The sequence below is a fragment of the Vicia villosa genome, linkage group LG1 (assembly GCF_029867415.1).
Source record: "Vicia villosa cultivar HV-30 ecotype Madison, WI linkage group LG1, Vvil1.0, whole genome shotgun sequence".
NCBI lineage: Eukaryota > Viridiplantae > Streptophyta > Magnoliopsida > Fabales > Fabaceae > Vicia > Vicia villosa.
This window is the reverse complement of record NC_081180.1, coordinates 142,578,139-142,597,466: the sequence shown is the minus strand read 5'-3', so window position 1 is coordinate 142,597,466 and position 19,328 is coordinate 142,578,139. Positions and strand designations below refer to the sequence as shown.

General features: G+C 35.0%; 2 protein-coding genes across 2 annotated transcripts; one reads left to right on the top strand and one right to left on the bottom strand.

Moving 5' to 3' along the window:
* The first annotated feature begins 1,660 nt into the window (after positions 1-1,660).
* Positions 1,661-2,188, top strand: LOC131656046 (uncharacterized). The gene has a single exon (XM_058925832.1). It carries the CDS (start codon positions 1,661-1,663, stop codon positions 2,186-2,188), a length of 528 nt encoding a protein of 175 aa, XP_058781815.1.
* Positions 2,189-2,983: 795 nt separating this feature from the next.
* Positions 2,984-16,586, bottom strand: LOC131644352 (TNF receptor-associated factor homolog 1a-like). The gene is made up of 13 exons (XM_058914834.1): positions 16,443-16,586; positions 15,685-15,859; positions 14,005-14,116; positions 13,735-13,823; positions 13,548-13,616; positions 13,330-13,462; positions 13,042-13,200; positions 11,031-11,376; positions 10,199-10,311; positions 8,980-9,130; positions 5,905-6,380; positions 5,603-5,804; positions 2,984-4,759 (listed from the first exon to the last, which is right to left on the bottom strand). The coding sequence occupies exons 2-13, from the start codon at positions 15,854-15,856 to the stop codon at positions 3,362-3,364; spliced, it is 3,420 nt and encodes a 1,139-aa protein (XP_058770817.1). The 5' UTR covers positions 15,857-15,859; positions 16,443-16,586; the 3' UTR covers positions 2,984-3,361.
* Between the last annotated feature and the right edge of the window lie 2,742 nt (positions 16,587-19,328).

The window sequence follows — 19,328 nt, the reverse complement described above, 5'->3', positions numbered from 1 at the left end:
TTATGGATACCAAAGATATTGAGGAGGAGATTATCAAATTTTACCTAGGCTTAGTGAGAGAGTTAACTCAGAATCTCAGACATGTTGATGTGGAAGTTCTTAGAGATGGCAAGCAGCTTAGTAGAACTCAACAAGACATGCTCACTCAGCAAGTCACAGAGAAAGAGATAGAAGATGCTTTGAAGGGTATTGGGAACAATAAAGCTCCTGGGGTGGATGGTTTTAATGCCAAATTCTTCAAAGCTAATTGGACTGTTATTAAACAAGATGTTGTGAAGGCTGTCTTGGACTTCTTTGACAACAAAAGGATGTATGCAGTTGTGAATTGCACTCTAGTGACCTTGATCCCCAAGTCATCTAATGCTTAAACAATGAAGGACCTCGGGCCAATAGCCTGTTGCACCACCATCTATAAACTCGTCTAAAAAAGTTAACAACAAGACTTAGCAGAGTCATTGCTGACATAGTAGATGATACTCAAGTTGCGTTCGTTCCTGAAGGGTGATACATGATAACATCATTATAGCACATGAGCTGTTGAGGGGATACAACTGTAAGCATATTTCTCCAAGTTGTGCTATTCAGATGGACCTCCAGAAGGCCTATGATACAGTTGAATGGGGGGCTCTTGAAGGCATTATGAGAGAGATGAGTTTTCCACCTAGATTTATAGACTGGATCATGACTTGTATTTCCATTGTTTCCTATCAATATGTTGTGCAGGGGCAGAGAAGTTCTATTGTGAGAGCCAAGAGAGGGATTAGGCAAGGACCCAATCTCACCTCTCTTGCTTGTCCTTATCATGGAGTACTTACACAGAAGCTTGAAGAAAATACATAGGCATCCAAGATTCAGTTTTCATCCCAAATGTGCAAAGCTGAAGATCATTGATATCACATTTGCGGATGACTTAATTCTGTATAGCAGAGGAGATGCTAGCTCTGTACAGGCCATTATGAAAAAGTTTCATAATTTTTCTGCTGCAACAGGGCTCAGAGTAAACCCTCAAAAATGTAAGCTCTATTTTGGAGGGACCATGGAACATGAGCAACAACAAATCATTGCTGCTACTGGTTTTGATGTGGGAATGCTTCCTTTCAGAAACTTAGGAGTGCCTCTCTCAAGTAGAAGACTCACTATCATGCAGTGCCAACCCCTTATAGAGAAAATTGTAAAAAGAATCCAGAACTGGACTTCAAATCTCTTGAGTTATGCAGGTAGATGTCAACTCATCAAGAGTGCCCTCTTCTCTGCCTATTGGATGCAGGTGTTCCATCTCCCCAAGAAGGTCATTCACCACATTGAACGGTTGTGCAGGAATTTCTTATGGAGTGGCAAAGGAGAAAGAAGCTACAAAGCCCCTGTAACGTGGGACATCATATGTAAACCAAGGAACTCTGGTGGCCTTAATATCACATATTTAATTCAATGGAATGTTGCTACACTTGTTAAGCTGTTGTGGAATATTCAATTGAAAGCTGACAAGTTATGGGTGCGATGGTTGAATGCATACTACCTTGGGGATCAAAATGTGATGCAATGGCAGCATCCTCAAAACTGCTCGTGGATGCTGAAGAGGATCCTGAAAGTGAGGGATCAAGTGCGACACACGACATATTAGGAAGCTGTTGTGCAGAGGGGCAATTTTATTACCGCAAAAATGTACCAAGAACTGAGAGAAGAGGTAGAACACATGGAATGGAAGAAAATGTTCTTCTCCAACTATGCAAGACCAAGAGCAGTGTTTATCCTTTGGCTTACTGCTAGGGGGAGACTTCAAACAAAGGACAGACTGATACGGTATGGTATTAATGTTGATGCTAATTGTGTTTTTTGCTCAGCGGAGGAAACAATGGATCATCTATTGTTTGAGTGCAGCAAAACAAATGAAGTATGGCGTAACATTCTGACTTGGGTTGGATATAACAGGATCCCTTCCACTTGGACTAATGAGAGCACATGGCTCATCACTAAAACGAGGAAGAAAGGATGGAGACGAGACATCCTCAAAGTTGCCATTGCAGAGACAGTTTATGCTGTTTGGAGAATGCGCAATGAATTAATCTTCAACCAACACACAATGGATGATACAATTACGAATACGATAAAGGAAAATGTAGTTTTGAGATGTATAGGATATAAGAAGATTGCTAATCACATTAATAGAGAAAATTTATGTATTGAATAGTTTTCTTTGAGTAGCTGGATTGTTGCTTGATTCCTGGATCCTAGAGGATCGGATTGTAATTCATGATTTTTGGATTAATAAAAGTTTATATTGCTCCAAAAAAAATATATTACTATTATCTTTCCACATCTTCGATTTAATATAACATTTTCATCATAACAATTTTTTCAGAGATCTTCACCCTATGTCAAGTTGTTGCTTATATATTTTGAATTTTTTTAAATTGACATTATTATGTGACTTTTATATTATTAAGATTTCATAAATGGGTATTATTTTTTATTAGATGTTTTATATTAATTTTTTGATTGAATTGTTATTTAGTATATTTTCACTAATACCTTTGATAATTAGAAAATAATAATTGTTTTTCTAAAAAAGAAACATCTATTGTTATTCAATATCATACATTAATACAATCGAGAAGATAAAGAATATTTTATACTTTTAAGTGAACACCTCCATTTTATTTAAAAAAGAAATAATATTTGTTTGACTTGTGAAATATTTGATAGTTTTCTTTTTAAAGAATTGAGAGTTATATGGTAAATTTCAAGTTGAATCAATTAGAATGTTATTATTCTTGCTAAAATTTGTGAACGCCCCAGCTAGCATTGGACTAGAGTCAAAGATCTAAGTTGTCTGATCTCTTTTGGTTGTGGTTGTCTTTCTTGCATGAACCCTTGTTTATAATCAAGGAAACTAAATTTGAATATCTACATAAGAACACGTGACATAATGATGCCTTTTCGTCCCCTGAATAAATTAAATGGTGCTTAAAAGAGGCACTTAATATATTGAACCCTTATAAATAAATTTGAAGAGAAACCACTACTGAGTATTAGCAAATGTTTTATTAATATCCATAGCTGACAAGGGTTACAGCCTTGGGTACAAATTCTAGAGCTTGCATCTGAAATGAGAGGATGCATAGTAAACTTGAGTTATGATGACAAAAGGCGTAAAACCTCATTATCATGATTCAACCATAATCTTAGAATGCCAAACTTGCACAAAAAAAGAGCTGGCAGCAAATAACTCAAAATACTCTTTACAAAATATATTTGCTTATGAAGAAGAGATTACAGCCTCACTCCAATCTAAAGAAGTCCAACATTTCCCCAAATACATTACATTTTTGGCGGCCATTAATTTGTGAGCATGACTTCCCCTCTATGGACCATTTGAAGGCCTGAATACAGTATTATAACCATTGACACCACTTGCCATATTTGAGTAATCTGGGTAGTATGGGTAGCCATCATTCTCTGTGTTTCTCATGCCTGCATACAATAGATCAGAACCTGCCACCTGCCATTGGTTTGGAATCAATCCGTCAACATGTCCGTTGACATAAGGCATGCTTCTAACTTGTGGGATGAAATCCCTCAGTGAATCAAAATGCCCATGAGATGAGCTATAGCCTCCTCGGAATCCATGATCATGATGGTAACTTTGTGATCGCTCGAGCCTGCAAGAACTGGTTGAGGATCCACGGTCATCATTTACATCCAAGTCTCCAGGAAAGCTGAATTGTCGATTTAGCGACTGTGACCCATTACCCAAAGAATCGTATCCCAAGCTTGTCCTGGACGTCATCCCAATGCTATGTTCATCATCAAGCAGGTCATTTATGATATCAAGATGCGGAAACTCATCCACCAATAATGCTTGATTCTGACGCCCAGATGTGCAGGCTGGTAACTCAGTTAACATGTTGCCCATAGATCTGCTGTGTAGTGGCCTGAACAAGTCATGGTTTTGATCACCATTAAGACCAGAGGGTGGATCATACTGCATGCTTCTGGTTGATTCTCTTGGAGAACTTTCAATCCAATGGTGACCATTCTGTAAAACATCATGAGTTCTCATGCCAAAGGGAACACCAGACTGGATAACATTAGCGTCCATTCTATCAGAGCTCTGGGATAAAAAGATTGATGATGACACCAAGGAAGATGGTTGAGAATAGCTAGAGGATGGGTTTACTCCTGAACATGAGGAGCTTGAATGGGTCAAACTGGCAGCAGTTGATGTCGCGGTGTTCCCTATAATAGCATTCCTGTATGATTGAGGAACATAACTATGAGTGGCAGGTGAGGGATCAGGACCCAACCGACCAGCTGCACTCACTGAGCGTGCTAGTGGGGGAGATGTTTGAACTATTGAGACCGCAGGAGCAGCTGGCCTGGAACCAGAAACCAAAGGAGTACTTGAAGGTCTTGAGACAGTAGGCACTCGTGCTACAGATTTTTCAGTTAATCTTGCAATTGAAGTCTTCTGGGTCTCAGTTTTGGACGTAGTTGTAGCTTGCGATGCAGAGGTAAGAGGGGAGGATGGCACTTTATCCGTCTGTTGGGAGCCACTTAAAGCTGTTTTAGTGACCTGAAAAGGATCTAATGTAGCACTTGTCTTGTTTTCTAACTTCATTTGAACAGACGAGTTTCTAGGAGGACTGATAGGTGGAGAAGGTACAGCTTTCTGTAGACATCCGTTGTCAGTAAGTCTCTCTATCTCAACAACTTTGTCTTGGATGTTGGGTTTCATTTGAAGTGAAAGAACATCTTCGTCCTATCAATTAGAAAAAATACAGTGCTTTAGTATAAGATTGAGTATATGAAATTTGTAGAGATGGTACATAAAATGCACATTTGAAGACATTTAGTTAGCTTCATAAATTAGATTGCTAAAAATTCTTCAAAAAAAATTTATGAGCCTCCCCCTAACAATAAGGCCAAAAACCTTAATATTCCAACATCCCCTTAAGCTTATTACAAATAGCAAATAAATAATCAGAAAATAAAGATTCATAGATCATAAACAACTCAAGACTTTTTTGGGGTGGTGGTGGGGGTCTAAACATCACAATATGGGAGAATGGTTTGATATTAACACATGAAAAACATTGTACATCAGTCTAGGCACTCTGAATAACAAAAGAGTGGTACAAATTAAAAACAAAATCACTGTTGATTAGTCCCAGGTGGTGGAAACATGACGGAAAACACACATCTTTCATGAAGATGAATAGTAAATAAGGGAAAACAAGCTGTTCAGTCATCCCTCAATTTTTAAGACACATCTTTCATGAAGATGAATAGTAAATAAGGGAAAACAAGCTGTTCAGTCATCCCTCAATTTTTAAGACCTTTATTTATGTATCTTTCGAAATTTTGCTCAAAGAGCAAACTACTCTGCACCTCCTCAATGGTGAAAAAGAAAAGGAAAAAAAAAACTGTTAGGGACTCTAGCTCTCTAAGATGAGACGGCCATACAACATTGAAGAAAGGAGAGATAAAACAGACAGAAATGAAAGACATTTATAATCAGTTAGATATGAACAGATAAGCCTGGAGAAGAACTTTTTTAAACACTTTGACAAGTATTTCCAACAAGAGTTAGAAATGAGACAACCTTTTTGACAACATGCTTCTCAGCCCACTTTAACCGGTCCTTCAAGGTGACAACAGCACCCTCAGACTCAATTTTTCCAACCTTGCCATTTCCAGACTCTTTGTTAATAACCCCAGCATGTGCTGCAGCAACAGATGACTGACTTTTTACTTGATTCGTCCAACCACCAGTGTCACATGATGCTTTGCCTTTGCTTTTACCTCTACAATAAAAAATGCCAAAACAAATTAACACTGACATATCATAAATGCCTGTCTACACCAAGTCACCAACAACAGGAGAACATTAAGCTAAATACTTGCCTGCTAGGTGATTTCTGGGCTTTACAATTTGAAAAGGTGCTCCCCTTGTAGGGGTCAATCATGACTACTGATGGGGGCAAAGAATCGGAAGAACACTTTGAAGAACTATCATCTATTGCCGAGTTGCACCTTTTAGCAGACGTTCCATTTTGTTTGGATGAAACACCACCTATGCCATTGTTACTGGCCTCAGTTGGAGGATGAACTTCTGATGCATCAGTATCCCAATTAACAGGACTAGTATCTCTGTCTTCTGAATCCGGCTGTAGCACTTCAGCAACTCCATCCACAGAGTCAGACACGTCAGAAATATCTTCCACAGCATCAGGCTTTTCAGATAGAGTTTGAGCTTCCTCATTAGAATCCATTTTCTCGTCAACAGCATTATCTTCCTGGCTCGTCTCATGCACAGTCATAATAAGTCTCTCCTCCCTCACTTTATCCTTTACTTTCCTATTATTCCGCTTTTGTTTGGCCTGTAGTGAAAAGGAATACATGTTAGCAATTAAAATGAAAATCCACCAACAACTCCCTTAACCCCTTGTACATGGCATGGCAGAGGAAAATGAGATGTCAACAGAAAATCTTGGGAGTAACAATTGGATTGGAAAGTGGTTATTGATTAAGAACAAATTTGAGTAATTGATCCTAAATATTTTATCCGAAAGTTCACAAATCAAACAAAAAAATATGGATAAGGCTTCTCAGCTTACAAACATACAAACTGAAATTTCAATTATTTAACATTATGTCCTTAGTTTATTACTTATGCTGTGCATCATTGATGTTCTACTATCATTGTTTTTCAAAATCTATTTATTAAGTCATATGGCCCTCATCTGACGTTAATGGACTTGGAAGGCTCTGTGTGAAAAACTTATTTAATGCTTGAGATGCCAGGGTTATGAAGCTAATACCTTAAAATCCTAGGGAGATATTGTAATCAGTATAAGTCAACAAAACTTCTTATCTAAAGCTTTCTCTGGGGTTCTAGAACCATGTTTCGATGTTCCAATTTAATATCCTACCTTCCTTAACTTGTTTCCCACAATGCTGCATACTTTTCTTCGTAGTACATCACTGCTCTGCTTTTACTATTTCTTATGTTGCATTAATAGAAATAGAGAATAGTTGAACTTTCATTCAGTTGTAACTGATTTTCATTTGTGAAAAGTTAGTTACATCAAGGTATCACAACTTGTTTATATACTACAAGTTGTGACCTGTAGTAGCCTGTAACTACAGAAACTAACTGCCAGCTGTCAGTAACATACTGACTGGCTCTAATGCTTAAGCTAATACTCTAATACCCCCCCCAAACTCATGGGGAGCTGGCAACCCTGAGTTTGTGTCTGAATTCCAGAAATCTTGTGGAAGGAAGAGGTTTGGTGAGAGCATCAGCCACTTGATCAACACCAGGAATGTGAGCAACAGCAATGGTCTTGGCAATGACTTTCTCTCTAACAAAGAAGAGGTCAATCTCCATATGCTTGGTACGAGAATGCAGAATAGGATTGTGAGCAAGCAGAACAGCAGACTGATTGTCACAAAGTACAAGAGGCTGTTGAATAGCAATGCCAAGCTCAGTGAACAATGTTTGAAGCCAGAGTAGGTCTGCAGTGGCCTGAGCTAAACTCCTATACTCTGCTTCTGTGCTGGACCTTGCCACTACAGGCTGTTTCTTGGACCACCAAGAGATCAAGTTAGCACCAAAGTAGATAGCAGCACCAGATGTACTCCTTCTGTCATCAGGATCAGATGCCCAGTCAGCATCACAAAACACCCTGACAGGAGGTAGATGGCTGGAGGACAGAGGAGACAGATGAAGGCCATGAGACTGTGTGCCCTTGAGATAAGGGAGAATTCTCTTGACTGCAACCCAATGAGTCTCAAGGGGGTGAGACATGAACTGGCACACTTTATTCACAGAAAAAGCAAATATGCAACACATCTTAAACAAGCAAGGAAGGTAAAGATGCAACACATCTTAAACAAGCAACTCGAACATGAATATTCGCAAATCATAAATCTAAACAAACAAGACCTCACTGATGTGTGCTTTCTATTAACTTTTGGCATTCAAAAAGGATAACAATCAAAATGCTCATGAGAAAGCTTTTAAGCAAAAAGTTCCCAAGAATATAAGCAAATTCAAACATGGTAGTCTTTTCCCACTAGGTGGAATTGGTCATAAAGTTACACCGTAATGTTTAGCCATGAAATAAATCCATTAAAAATTCTTATTGATATGGGTATAATTTTCCTTAGTCTCTTTCTATTACTAACTATTAGATTGTCCTCCATCTAATCAGCCCAGAAAAATTGGTATTCCTTATAAACCAATAAACCAATAATGTAAAATTCCATTGCACAAGGTTCAATATGCAAACTTCCCAGCCATGACAGCTACCACATCAGAAATTAGATGACTACATCAATACCATGTCAGAAAAGAGTTATACATTGGCCACATTTACCAAGCCTATCTACTCAATTATTTGTTTGTGATCTTACCGAATTTGAGTAAGGCCTACTCAACCCTCAGAACGAGATCAAGAGGCGAGGATTTTCCAAGCCGTCTAAGGACTAACTTAACCATATCTCAAGTCGACATGGCGTCTAAACACATCTCCTCACAATCACAATATGATATCTGAAGCATGGATTACCGTGGTTGGTCCAATAATATAAATCTTTAACACACTTTTGGAGTTGACTTAGATCTAAGTCAACTCCAAAACCTAGTTTAAGAGGTGAAGATGTTCAAGCCTCCTAAGGATAATCCAGCCACAACTCTAATAGGTGTAGGATTTCAACAAATCTAATATAATTGTCACCTACCTATAACACTTTTTCCTCTAATAATCTTCGGTACTGGAACTTATGAGATCATTTAATCTTGCCTCTATTGACTTCTAAAATCATAATATTAAAATGTCAGACAATTGAATTTCAGTCTGTGACAAATAGTCAAAATCATAATTTTTACAAAAGAACAAGATGATAAATTAGTATATATGAAATCAATATTTAGATATTTAAAGATTCCTTAATAATGCAATTTCAATATGTAACCTGTTTTTTCTTTGACTTCTTTTCCCTCTCATTGACTCCACGTTTTGTTTTCTGATCATTTTCAGCTTGCCATGATGCCTCTTCTTCACGAATGAGTTCTTCTTGTCTCTTTAGAGCAACAGCTTCCTGATAAGCAACCTCAATTTTGTTGCTGTACCCATGACATTAGGAGTTAGGAGGATTTCTAACTAATTGTATTCAATACATGTAGAAATAAGGCGGTGCAGTCATTGTGAAACAAAAAGTATGCCTTCTTTAATTCCCAGATACACACACTATTAAGAACTTCTAAATTTTTCATACATCCCAAATGATCAGTTTTCTAGTAAAAATGAAATTCCACATACTTTGTAACAAGATTACTTCATATTCATGCATAACCATTGAAGATGTGACGCACAATGGAGGAAATCAATTCTCCACCAAGTATATCATACATTGAAAACGTATGTAAGCATATATTTTATTTTACATGAGAGGTGATTAATTTGATCCTTAGTAGATCCTTAAGTTCCCCGTATCAAACACTGGTTAACACCTAATCTTGACAAACTAGGATCTGCATCTTAACTTTCTACAAGTATCCCTTCTCTACGTCAATCCCAGATTGCATGTTATTAAGTCAACAACTCATAGAAAGCAACATGGAGGACATGTCAGAGGAGAGAATTTATAAAAATACATTTACTTTTTATTAATAAAGTAATTATATGCACTAAATTTTCTTGAGGATAAATCACCAGGGAACCCAAATTTATAATTACAACACTATGTAAAACAATTGGCTTCAAGCTACTGCTATAGCAAGTAACCAAGGATTCATATTGAAGCTTAGGGTGTCGAGTCATTTAGTGCAAACAAGAATGTTATTATCTATGAAAGTCATGTACCAGATCAAGATATGAACAGATAAAATTTTACAATTCCAAACGTACATGGGAATCCAAAAGAAACAATCCAAAAGAAACAGCCATACCATGGAAGTACATAGGAATCTAAAGAAACGGCCAAACCATGGCAATACCTTGAAATCGCAAAGGAGCTATCCATGCATTAACCATTTCTTACATATTACTGATTAAATTAGTGGAGTCTACTTACTTCCCCACTATATTAGCAAATAAACAGTACCCAGACAGATAAAATTCGGTAGTGTATAAGCTTGCCATTAAGTTGAGAAACAGAATGAAACTAATTACAAAAGTATTGTTTAAGTTACCTGAATATATGAGCAAGGACAAATATTTCCAAAGTCCTGCGGCCTAATTCTGTGAGACGCCTTTCATCACGCTCCATAGAATCTTTATTGAAATCCTCCCCAGAATTTCCATCCTGTAAAAACAAGGGAAACGGGTTCTTAGCAATCAAAAGGATTCCATAACTAAAAAAGCCAAAAGGTGTCATATATACCTAGCCCTTTTGGTACTTACAATAATAACCCGGGCTACTAAAGATACCATCCCAAATGTCTAATATATGCCTCAACTACCAGTAGGTTAGATTTGCTTCTTTTTAAAGTTATATAGGTAAAAATGTACACTACCGTTAATTAACATCAGAAATATAACATCCACGAGATTTGGTTTTAAAAAAAGGCAACAAAGCCTAAATTGAATTCATGTTGGAAAGGAAATAGTTCAGTTAGTGGTGAGCATATAGTTAAAAATACACTATCAAAGCTATCAAGCATATGCAATTTTAGAATAACTAACTAATCCATATTTAAACTCATTATTAGTATATACTATAGGGATGAAAAATTAGATGGCCAGCTGAGAAGTATTGAAAAACCTCAATTTAGACATACTCAATTCAGAAATGAGAATACAGTATCCAAGTTCAGTATAATTTTTTTTACAGATTTCAACAAATTGGCATGACTTTGATCTACTCTTTTATTCAAAACTCATCCCTCTGAAAATTCCTTGCCAAGGTTCCATTAATACCATTACATCTCAACTGGGCCAATGCTGATCTATATCACCGTCTATTAGGTGTAAACATATAAATCCTTAGCTACTTTAATAAACATTAATCTATCTACATCTTACCTTTGTACGATTTTGAGGACCCTTTTCATCTTTTGGAGGGAGTGGTTCTATAGCAGCCCTTTCAAGAAGCGGTAAAACATCATCCACCAGTACAAACATGTCTTTTTCAACACGGACAATAGGTGCTGTTATTTCTTCAGAATCCAACAATTTTACCAAACCTTTCTTGCTAGTCTGGCCCTCAAGAGCCTTCAATCCACTATACAAGGAATCCATTACCAAAGTAGAAGTGACTTCTTTCTCAATAAAAAAGTGTTTCACTACAACTTTTAAAATTACATCTGTCTTCTCCCTAGACATCCGGCGCCTAGATGTTTGGTCAATGTCCCTCCAGAAAGCAAAGAAACTGCATATTAAAATTACTGTTTAATCAACTTATAAAATCAGACACACAACAACCAAGGTTGTCAAAATCAAGAGTTAAAGCAAACTTGTTTATGTGAAATCAAGTAATACTAGTTTAACTCATTAATATAACATATAAATGACAGATATATTTATATCATACAATAAGTGCATAAATAATTCAAAACTTCAACTCAATTATAAAGTAAACACTGATATGACCAAAATTCAACTAACAAAAAAGAAAAGGAGCCAAATGTGAAGACTGAGATGAAGAAAAAGATTAAAAAATAATTGTTCAAACATCTACTGTGATTTTACCCGAGTTCACTACAAGTTCATCATCCAAATGAACTCGGTTTCGTTGCAGAGTTTACTAATATTCAAGTTTACAGCTGAGTCAACTCAAACTTGGTTACCCGAGTTCATTACAAGTCCATCATTCCAATAAACTAGGTTTCATTTCAGAGTAAAATTCGAGTTTACAGCCGAGTCAACTCAAACTTGATACCTAGATTCATGGAATCGTATGACAAATTGACTGCACAAGCTAACTTGTGATTTTAGCAATCTTGCCCACAACTTATAGGTCTGACCATAGTCACACGGTTCGCAATTCGCTTTGGTTCGTGGTACGAATTCGGGTAGGCGGTACGCAACTCAAAGAATTTGGTACATGGGGGTGTGCATAGTTGGTACGTTATTTGGATTTGTGGTACATTTGAATTCGGGGTACATTCAAAGGTAATAATCCATATATTTTATTATAATTAAAAGAATTATTAAAGATAAATGAAAGAAATGATGAAAAATAAAAATCCCTTTAAGTTCCACATTGAACTTTATAGATAAATTAACATGGGTATCAATAGACATATATAGATGGGCAAAGTCCCACATCGCATATATAGACAGTATTGAGAGCAGAAGTTGTTTATAAATAGAGGAATGCAAAACTAATTTTAAACAACGCAGGCAGCACGCTTCTTTCCTCTACATGGGACCACTCATAACTAGCCATTTATAAGTGCAGATATTAATGGATTTATGTTACTCACGCTTAAATAGCATTAAATTAGATTAAATATTTCGGCCGTATTAGATTAAATATTTCGGCCGTATTAAGAGATTCATTGGTATATTGGTTTGCAAAAGTACCGCAACAGTGTCATTATGGAACTATGGGTCTGACACAAGCAGCAATGGTTACTAACACATTCATTATTTAAATTAGGAAACAGTGTCATTGCAAAAAATTTGAAATGGTAATAATATAAAATCAGATTTAATTTCTAAAAGGGTGTAATTTCAGAATACATATGCACAAAACTGGGCAAAAACAGGCGGATCAAACCATGGTCAACCATTTGATTTAACAAAGGAACTCAACCACTTCTGTAACTTTTCTTCCCAAATTGTCCAAGCTTTTTCACCTTTCTTGATTGAAAAGGAAATAAGTCAACCCAGAAATATATTTTTCATGTTTTCATGTAGATGTATGGAGTGCTATTATTAATAGGGGGTATCACAGAAAAATGTAAGGATCCTTACTTTTATTAGACGACGCTTTGGAGCAAGATAACAATTACAGCATACATCATGTGACAAAATAGATTATGCATGGTATGTCAGAAGCAAGACAGTTTTAAAGGAGGGCACAAAGTACCTCGACCACCTAGCTTTATCCTCAATCAACTTCCCAAGCTTGCTCCGTCTTTCCTCCACAAAACGCCGACAAATTTGTTCTACATTTGTCAAATATACCCTAACAAGTTCCCTCCTATAATGACAATCTAGGCAACGGAAAGGCCTGTCTGATTTCTCCCTGCATCAACAACCAATAAAAAATACAAATTTCACGAGTCTGAATTAGAAGCTCTAAGTTAAAGTGCAATCAAGATTGGCATGTCAATCTCTGGGGCAATTAAATAACATGAATTTGAGAATGGAATACCTGATGACTTGAACTTGAGCTTTTATTATCAAATTGTCAGAAGCGTCAACAAACCCGTCATACACCTTTGACAGCTCCATAAACTTTTTCCATCCCCAGTCATGCTCCTTCTTCCAAAATCGGTGCAATGTATCTGAAAAACTCAAGAACATCTAATGAGTAATGATGATACAAAAAACTGCCATCTCGTCAATTAAGCCAATTATTAGCTAACAAACCAGAATATTTTGATTTCTTTGGGTCTTTATTGACCACAGCTATTGTAAATTGTGCAAAATGACTCCATCCTGTATCACCCCAATGAGAAAAGGGAAAATAAGTCAAATAATATGGAGCAGGCTTTAGTACGTAAAAGTTAAACTAACAATTATTAATGTAAACTGAGAAACAAATTATTAATTTTACCTGGAAGAAGTTTGTCATGATTAGCTACACACAGAAACAGCGAGAGATGATTGCATACATCACAACCTTGTGGATAAATTAAAATATACCTGCCAATAACCAGAAAATGATTAGGTTGACAAATCAAAACATAATTTGGTCTGGGATGTTTTGGTAGAATTAGTGCTACAGGACCACAACACATTCATGAGTACAAATTGTTCTATAAGACTAAGACTGTCAATCAAAGTGAAGCAACACATTTCCATAAGTTTATCTAGACCCTCATACCATTTGTAGCCTCCAACCTCAAATGCATTACTGCGAAGTTCCCTTTTGGTAATCTGGGAAAACTTTTCTATCTTCCAGGTATATTTCCCATATAACTCGGAAGGTTTTGGTCCTACAAGGAGAAGAAGTGAGAATTTTAACATTTTTTATGGAGAAAAAAATTTACAATCAACCATGACCCATCATCAAAGGATTAAGAATCAGCACAAGCTAAATTTAAAAAGCATCATTTAGAAAAGAATATAATCCAATTGTCCATGAACAAGACACAAGTTCCTGTTGAACTCCCCCACTCCAGCCTAGAAAAGGTGCTTTTAAAAAAGTTGGCAGAAGAAGGTAACCTTTAATGCAACAGTTGAAGTTGTTGCCAAGTGAGTAACGTGACTAAGACATTGTGGGTTCGAATTTGTAGAATCAGATTCCTTAAAAAAGTTGTCCTCTGTGACGGGAGCTTTAAAGCACCAGGTTGCCCTTTATGGAAATCAGCACAAAAGAATTACCTATCTTATTATTATGCCTTGCCTTCATACAAAAGTTGAAACATAATTACATCCATTCGTTGGCACGCTTACTGGGCACCATAAACTAATAGTCTGAGAAATTTGATGATCTATTCAATGGTTGTCAAGACAAGATCGCGATCTAGATCTTAAAATCTTAAGATTTTACGATCTCACTCACCCCCGACGATCCGATCTTAAGTAGAATCGCATGTTGTAGCCAAATTGTGAAAAAAATCATAAAATCATTGATTATGTGTGATCTTTTCCAGTTTCGTCCATGATTGGCCGTTTTCCGGCCACCGCCGTTAAAAGGTGAGAAGGATGACAAAATGCATAGGTACAATAATTACAATTCGGCGGGGATGACTGCGTGCCTTTTGAAATGATGAAGTTTTAGATTTAGGGTTTAAAGGATAAACATCTCACTTTTAGGGTTTGTTTTAACTAATTGAATTATGATAATCCTAATAATTGACCAAATATGTTCCTAATGTGTAAAAAATGTTCCATATGGTAGTAATAATATGTGATCTTATGTTTTATGATCTTTTAACCCCCTCTCGATCTTACGAAAATAATTGGGTAGGATCTTTCGATCTTCGCTACGATTTTATATTTTACGATCTTGTCATTCTCTCCCGATCTTATGTAAGATCTCGATCTTGACAACCTTAACCTCACTAGAAGTCTTACTCAGAGGCAACTGAAACAAATAAAAGTATATATCCAGGTAATAAAAACAGGATATATATACATTAAGATGAGTTGACAATTAATTAGTAGGCGGCGATTAATTATCTATCTGTTTTTATCCGTGCAAATCAGTGACACACTAAACCACTAAGTATATGTTTAGTATGGCTTCACATTAAGCAAACATACGACAAAAAAACACGTCAATGCAAAAGCTACAATTTGTCGCTTCTTCTTTTCGCGTTAAATTTTAATTTAAACGTGCATCTATGATAGTGAACGGGATTTCACGTGGGCTAATGCAAAAAGCTACAATTTGTCGCTTCTTCTTTTCGTGTTAAATTTCAATTTAAACGTCCACCAATGATTGCGAACGCGTATACAAACATATGTTAAGTTTAATAAAGAAAAAAGGTATCAAATATTGTCACACACAACAAAACATCTAATTCAAGTAGAATTAAATAAAGGAAAACGAACTTACCACCATCGTCTTCGTCAGTGTCCCAGTAAGGGGGAGAAGTCGATGCGATTCCATTCTCCACCTGCTCAGAAGATCTCCATTCCGCCAATGCTTCCCCGGTACAAGTCTGCCCACGTGAAATCCCCTCCACAGACTTACCCACTCCAGACTCCTCACTTAACACCCCAGCCATTTCCTGATCAAGAAATATTTCAGTAACACTCCCGCAGTATAGTAATCACTTACATCATCCCTTAAACCCCACATTGTATAAAAAGACAGTAAATCATTCTATAAATAATAATTAAATAAAGCATTCATTCTTGGCATATCAATTTCAAATAACAGAAAGAAAGACGCATTGTTATAATAAAATAAAATAACAACTATTCTAAGCTTTATCCATTCCATTGAGAATTTCAGAAAACACAAACACGAAAACAAGTCATAAATAAAAATAAAACCCTAAAACTAAAAAACGGATAATCAAATCAAAATAAATTGAAACAAAACCGAATTACAAACTAGATAAACCAAAGCACAACAAGATTGCAGAACAAACTCAATGAAGCCAAATTACGAAAAATAAAAAAACCTAAAAAATTCACAGCAACAATAACAACAACAGAAATCAACGCCGTAAACAAGAAGATCCTTGGCAAGGATTACGAGAAACAGCGAAAAGAGATGATTGAAATCGAATAAATGGCTGTCGAGATTGAAGAGTATTGAAGAGGAGTGGTTAGGGGAATGGAGGAGATGATGAAAGTGGATCGAACCTGGAATCAAAGAGTAGCGGTTGTGAAAAGGGTAGAATCCAAGCCCTGAGATTTTAGAGAGAGAAAGAGGAAGTGAGGGAGAGAAAGAGAGAAGGGTTGAGCAGCAACACAGAGCAGAGGCATAACCCGAAACGAAAATATTATTTTACGATTTTTTTTGTATTAATAGACAAAGTTTCCTTTTTGGATTTTATTTTATTTTATTTCAATCAATTATATTCCCCGAAAAATAACAAAAACGTGTAGATGATATGCAGTTAATATATATAGATATACTTATACTTATATATTTAATCATAAAAACTATATATACTCCTATACTCAATGTAAATCACACTTGATTAGTGTGGGTGAGGCACTCAATTAATGATTTATTGGTCGAATTATTAATTATTGGTCGAACAGAATGATTAAATCGAATTAAATTGAATAATTGGGTTAAATAGATCGGACGTTATAACAAAATTATATAGATATGAAACATGTCGAATCGGATGATTCAATCTCTACAAAATATATCTAACACTTAAATTTTTGAAAATATCATATCATAAATAAATTTATAAGTTCATAATTTAAATTCAATGTCACACATAATAAAATAGTACAAAATTACAAAATATAAATGCAAACAAAGTTTAATCGCAACATAATCTAATTGAATAATAATTTATAACAAAATAACTACATTGTCTATTAAATTTAATTTCAAAGAAGAAAAATTTGTTTCAATATTGGGATCTCCTTCTTTAATATCAAAATCATCTGCAACAAAATCAATCACATCTGCAACATTTTTATTTTTATTTTTTATTTCATTTCTTTTATTTTAAATTTTAAATTTTTATTAAAATAATCAAAAAAACGATGTTGTTTTAATTTTTTTAAATAAAAAAATTTTAAAAAAACAATTAAACTGCCGGCTTTAGCGGTTTTGACAGGTTCACGCCAATTCAACGAAATATCTGATTTAGCAATTGAACCAGACCGGTTATCTGGCCGGTCCGGTCTAGTTTTTAAAACACTGCTTAATTGCTTATTTGTTGGTCAAATCACTGGATCACTACTTAAATCCATGACTAAATCGAATTAAATCAGATAACTAGGTTGAATAAATCGATTTTATAACAGAAACTATATAGTTATTAAATCGGATCACCGGATGACTATGTCTCTATAAAAAATTACATCTATAAAATTTAAAAATATCATAATTTTACAAGCTTATTCTTTAAATCTAAATTCTAAACATATTCATCACACGATAAAATAATACAAAATACAAATCTAAATGAATTTAGAACAAAGTCTAATTGCAACAAAAATAAAGTGTCAAATAAATTTAGTTTCAATGAGAGAATTTTTTTTCAAATAAGTTTTGAACAAAGTCTATTTATATTTACTTTTATTTTTTTAAATCATCAAATCGATGTCGTTTTGTCTTGGAAAAAAAGGAAAATATTTCACCCACCAGTTTTTTAAAATCGTCAATTCGTCAGTTTTTACTAGATTGGTCGATTCTTTCCGATTTCCATTGGTTCAATAGTTTATCTGATTCAACAATCAAATCATGTTGATGATCTCTTTGATTTCCGCTTCGACTAGCCAATTCAGTCCGATTTTTAAAACATTGTATATACTAACTTCGTCTCTTAGCCTTTTCACACGAATTATGAAACGACATTAATTGTTTATATGAAATTGTTCTTCATTTATCACACATGAAATAAAAACTTAAAAAATTTAAAGAAGAAATAATAATAAATGATAGTGAGTATATTAAAAAAATATCATTAATACCGCATTGAAATTGTAAGATGAATTTGGGACAAAAATTTATTATAAAATGACTTATAATTTGGGACAAAAATATCATTCATAGTATTCATCTTAATCAAATTTCATATTATTTAAACCAAAGATTTGGGCTCGAGTGGTAAACGAGCTTCTATTAAGGAACGAAGGTTTGGGGAATACCAACCTTACGAGTTTGATTCCTGTAGGAACAATAATTGGCCAGTGACACGACCTCTTGGCACGAGCTCTGAATTACTAGGGTCCAATTCCCTACGAGTTCGATTTCTGTATGAATAATAATTGGCCAGTGTCATAACCTCTTGGCAGGAACTCTAAATTACTATGGCTCCATTCTCCTAGGAACTATCCTAGGGTGCGAAAAAGAAAAAAAAATCACATTATTCAACAAAAGTATATAATATTATGAAAATCATTAAAAAAAACTAAAACAAATGTCTTCTAAAGGTTGTTATTGTGAGGTTTGTGTTTTAAATTTTTTATATGTTCAATCTAACAAGATTCATCTGAACTCGTTCAAGTTCTACGGGATAAACCTGTTTTAATTGTGTTTGATTTGAGTTTAACATTTTTTTATTCCAAAATATAAAGACGGTTGAAATAATGGGACACCGGTACTCATCCTAAATGTGTCTTATTCATGTTCTTTATTATTTAGTTTTGATAATTTAAAATATTAAATATATGATTAATGTTTTGATTTGTACTTTTTATTTGAAATATTTAAAATGTATATATAAAAAAATTGATTATTTTACTATTTGTAATATAGTAGTATGATGCATTTATATTTAAAAAATTGACTATAATACATGAATGGTGGTGGGACGGGGATACTCGAATCCCGCTTGAATCTATTTAGAACAGTTTTGAAATTTAAGTCTTCATTCCCGTCAGAAATCGAGGTCGAGAATGGAAATTGTTTAAAAATTCAAATTTAAATATAAAAAATAAAAAACTGTCTTTGATCCACCCAATTATAATACCTACCAATATCAATTTTTGTGAGTTGAGACAAAATTTTCAAACAAATTTATTAATATTTGATTAATGAGAATGCAGGCTAATAAA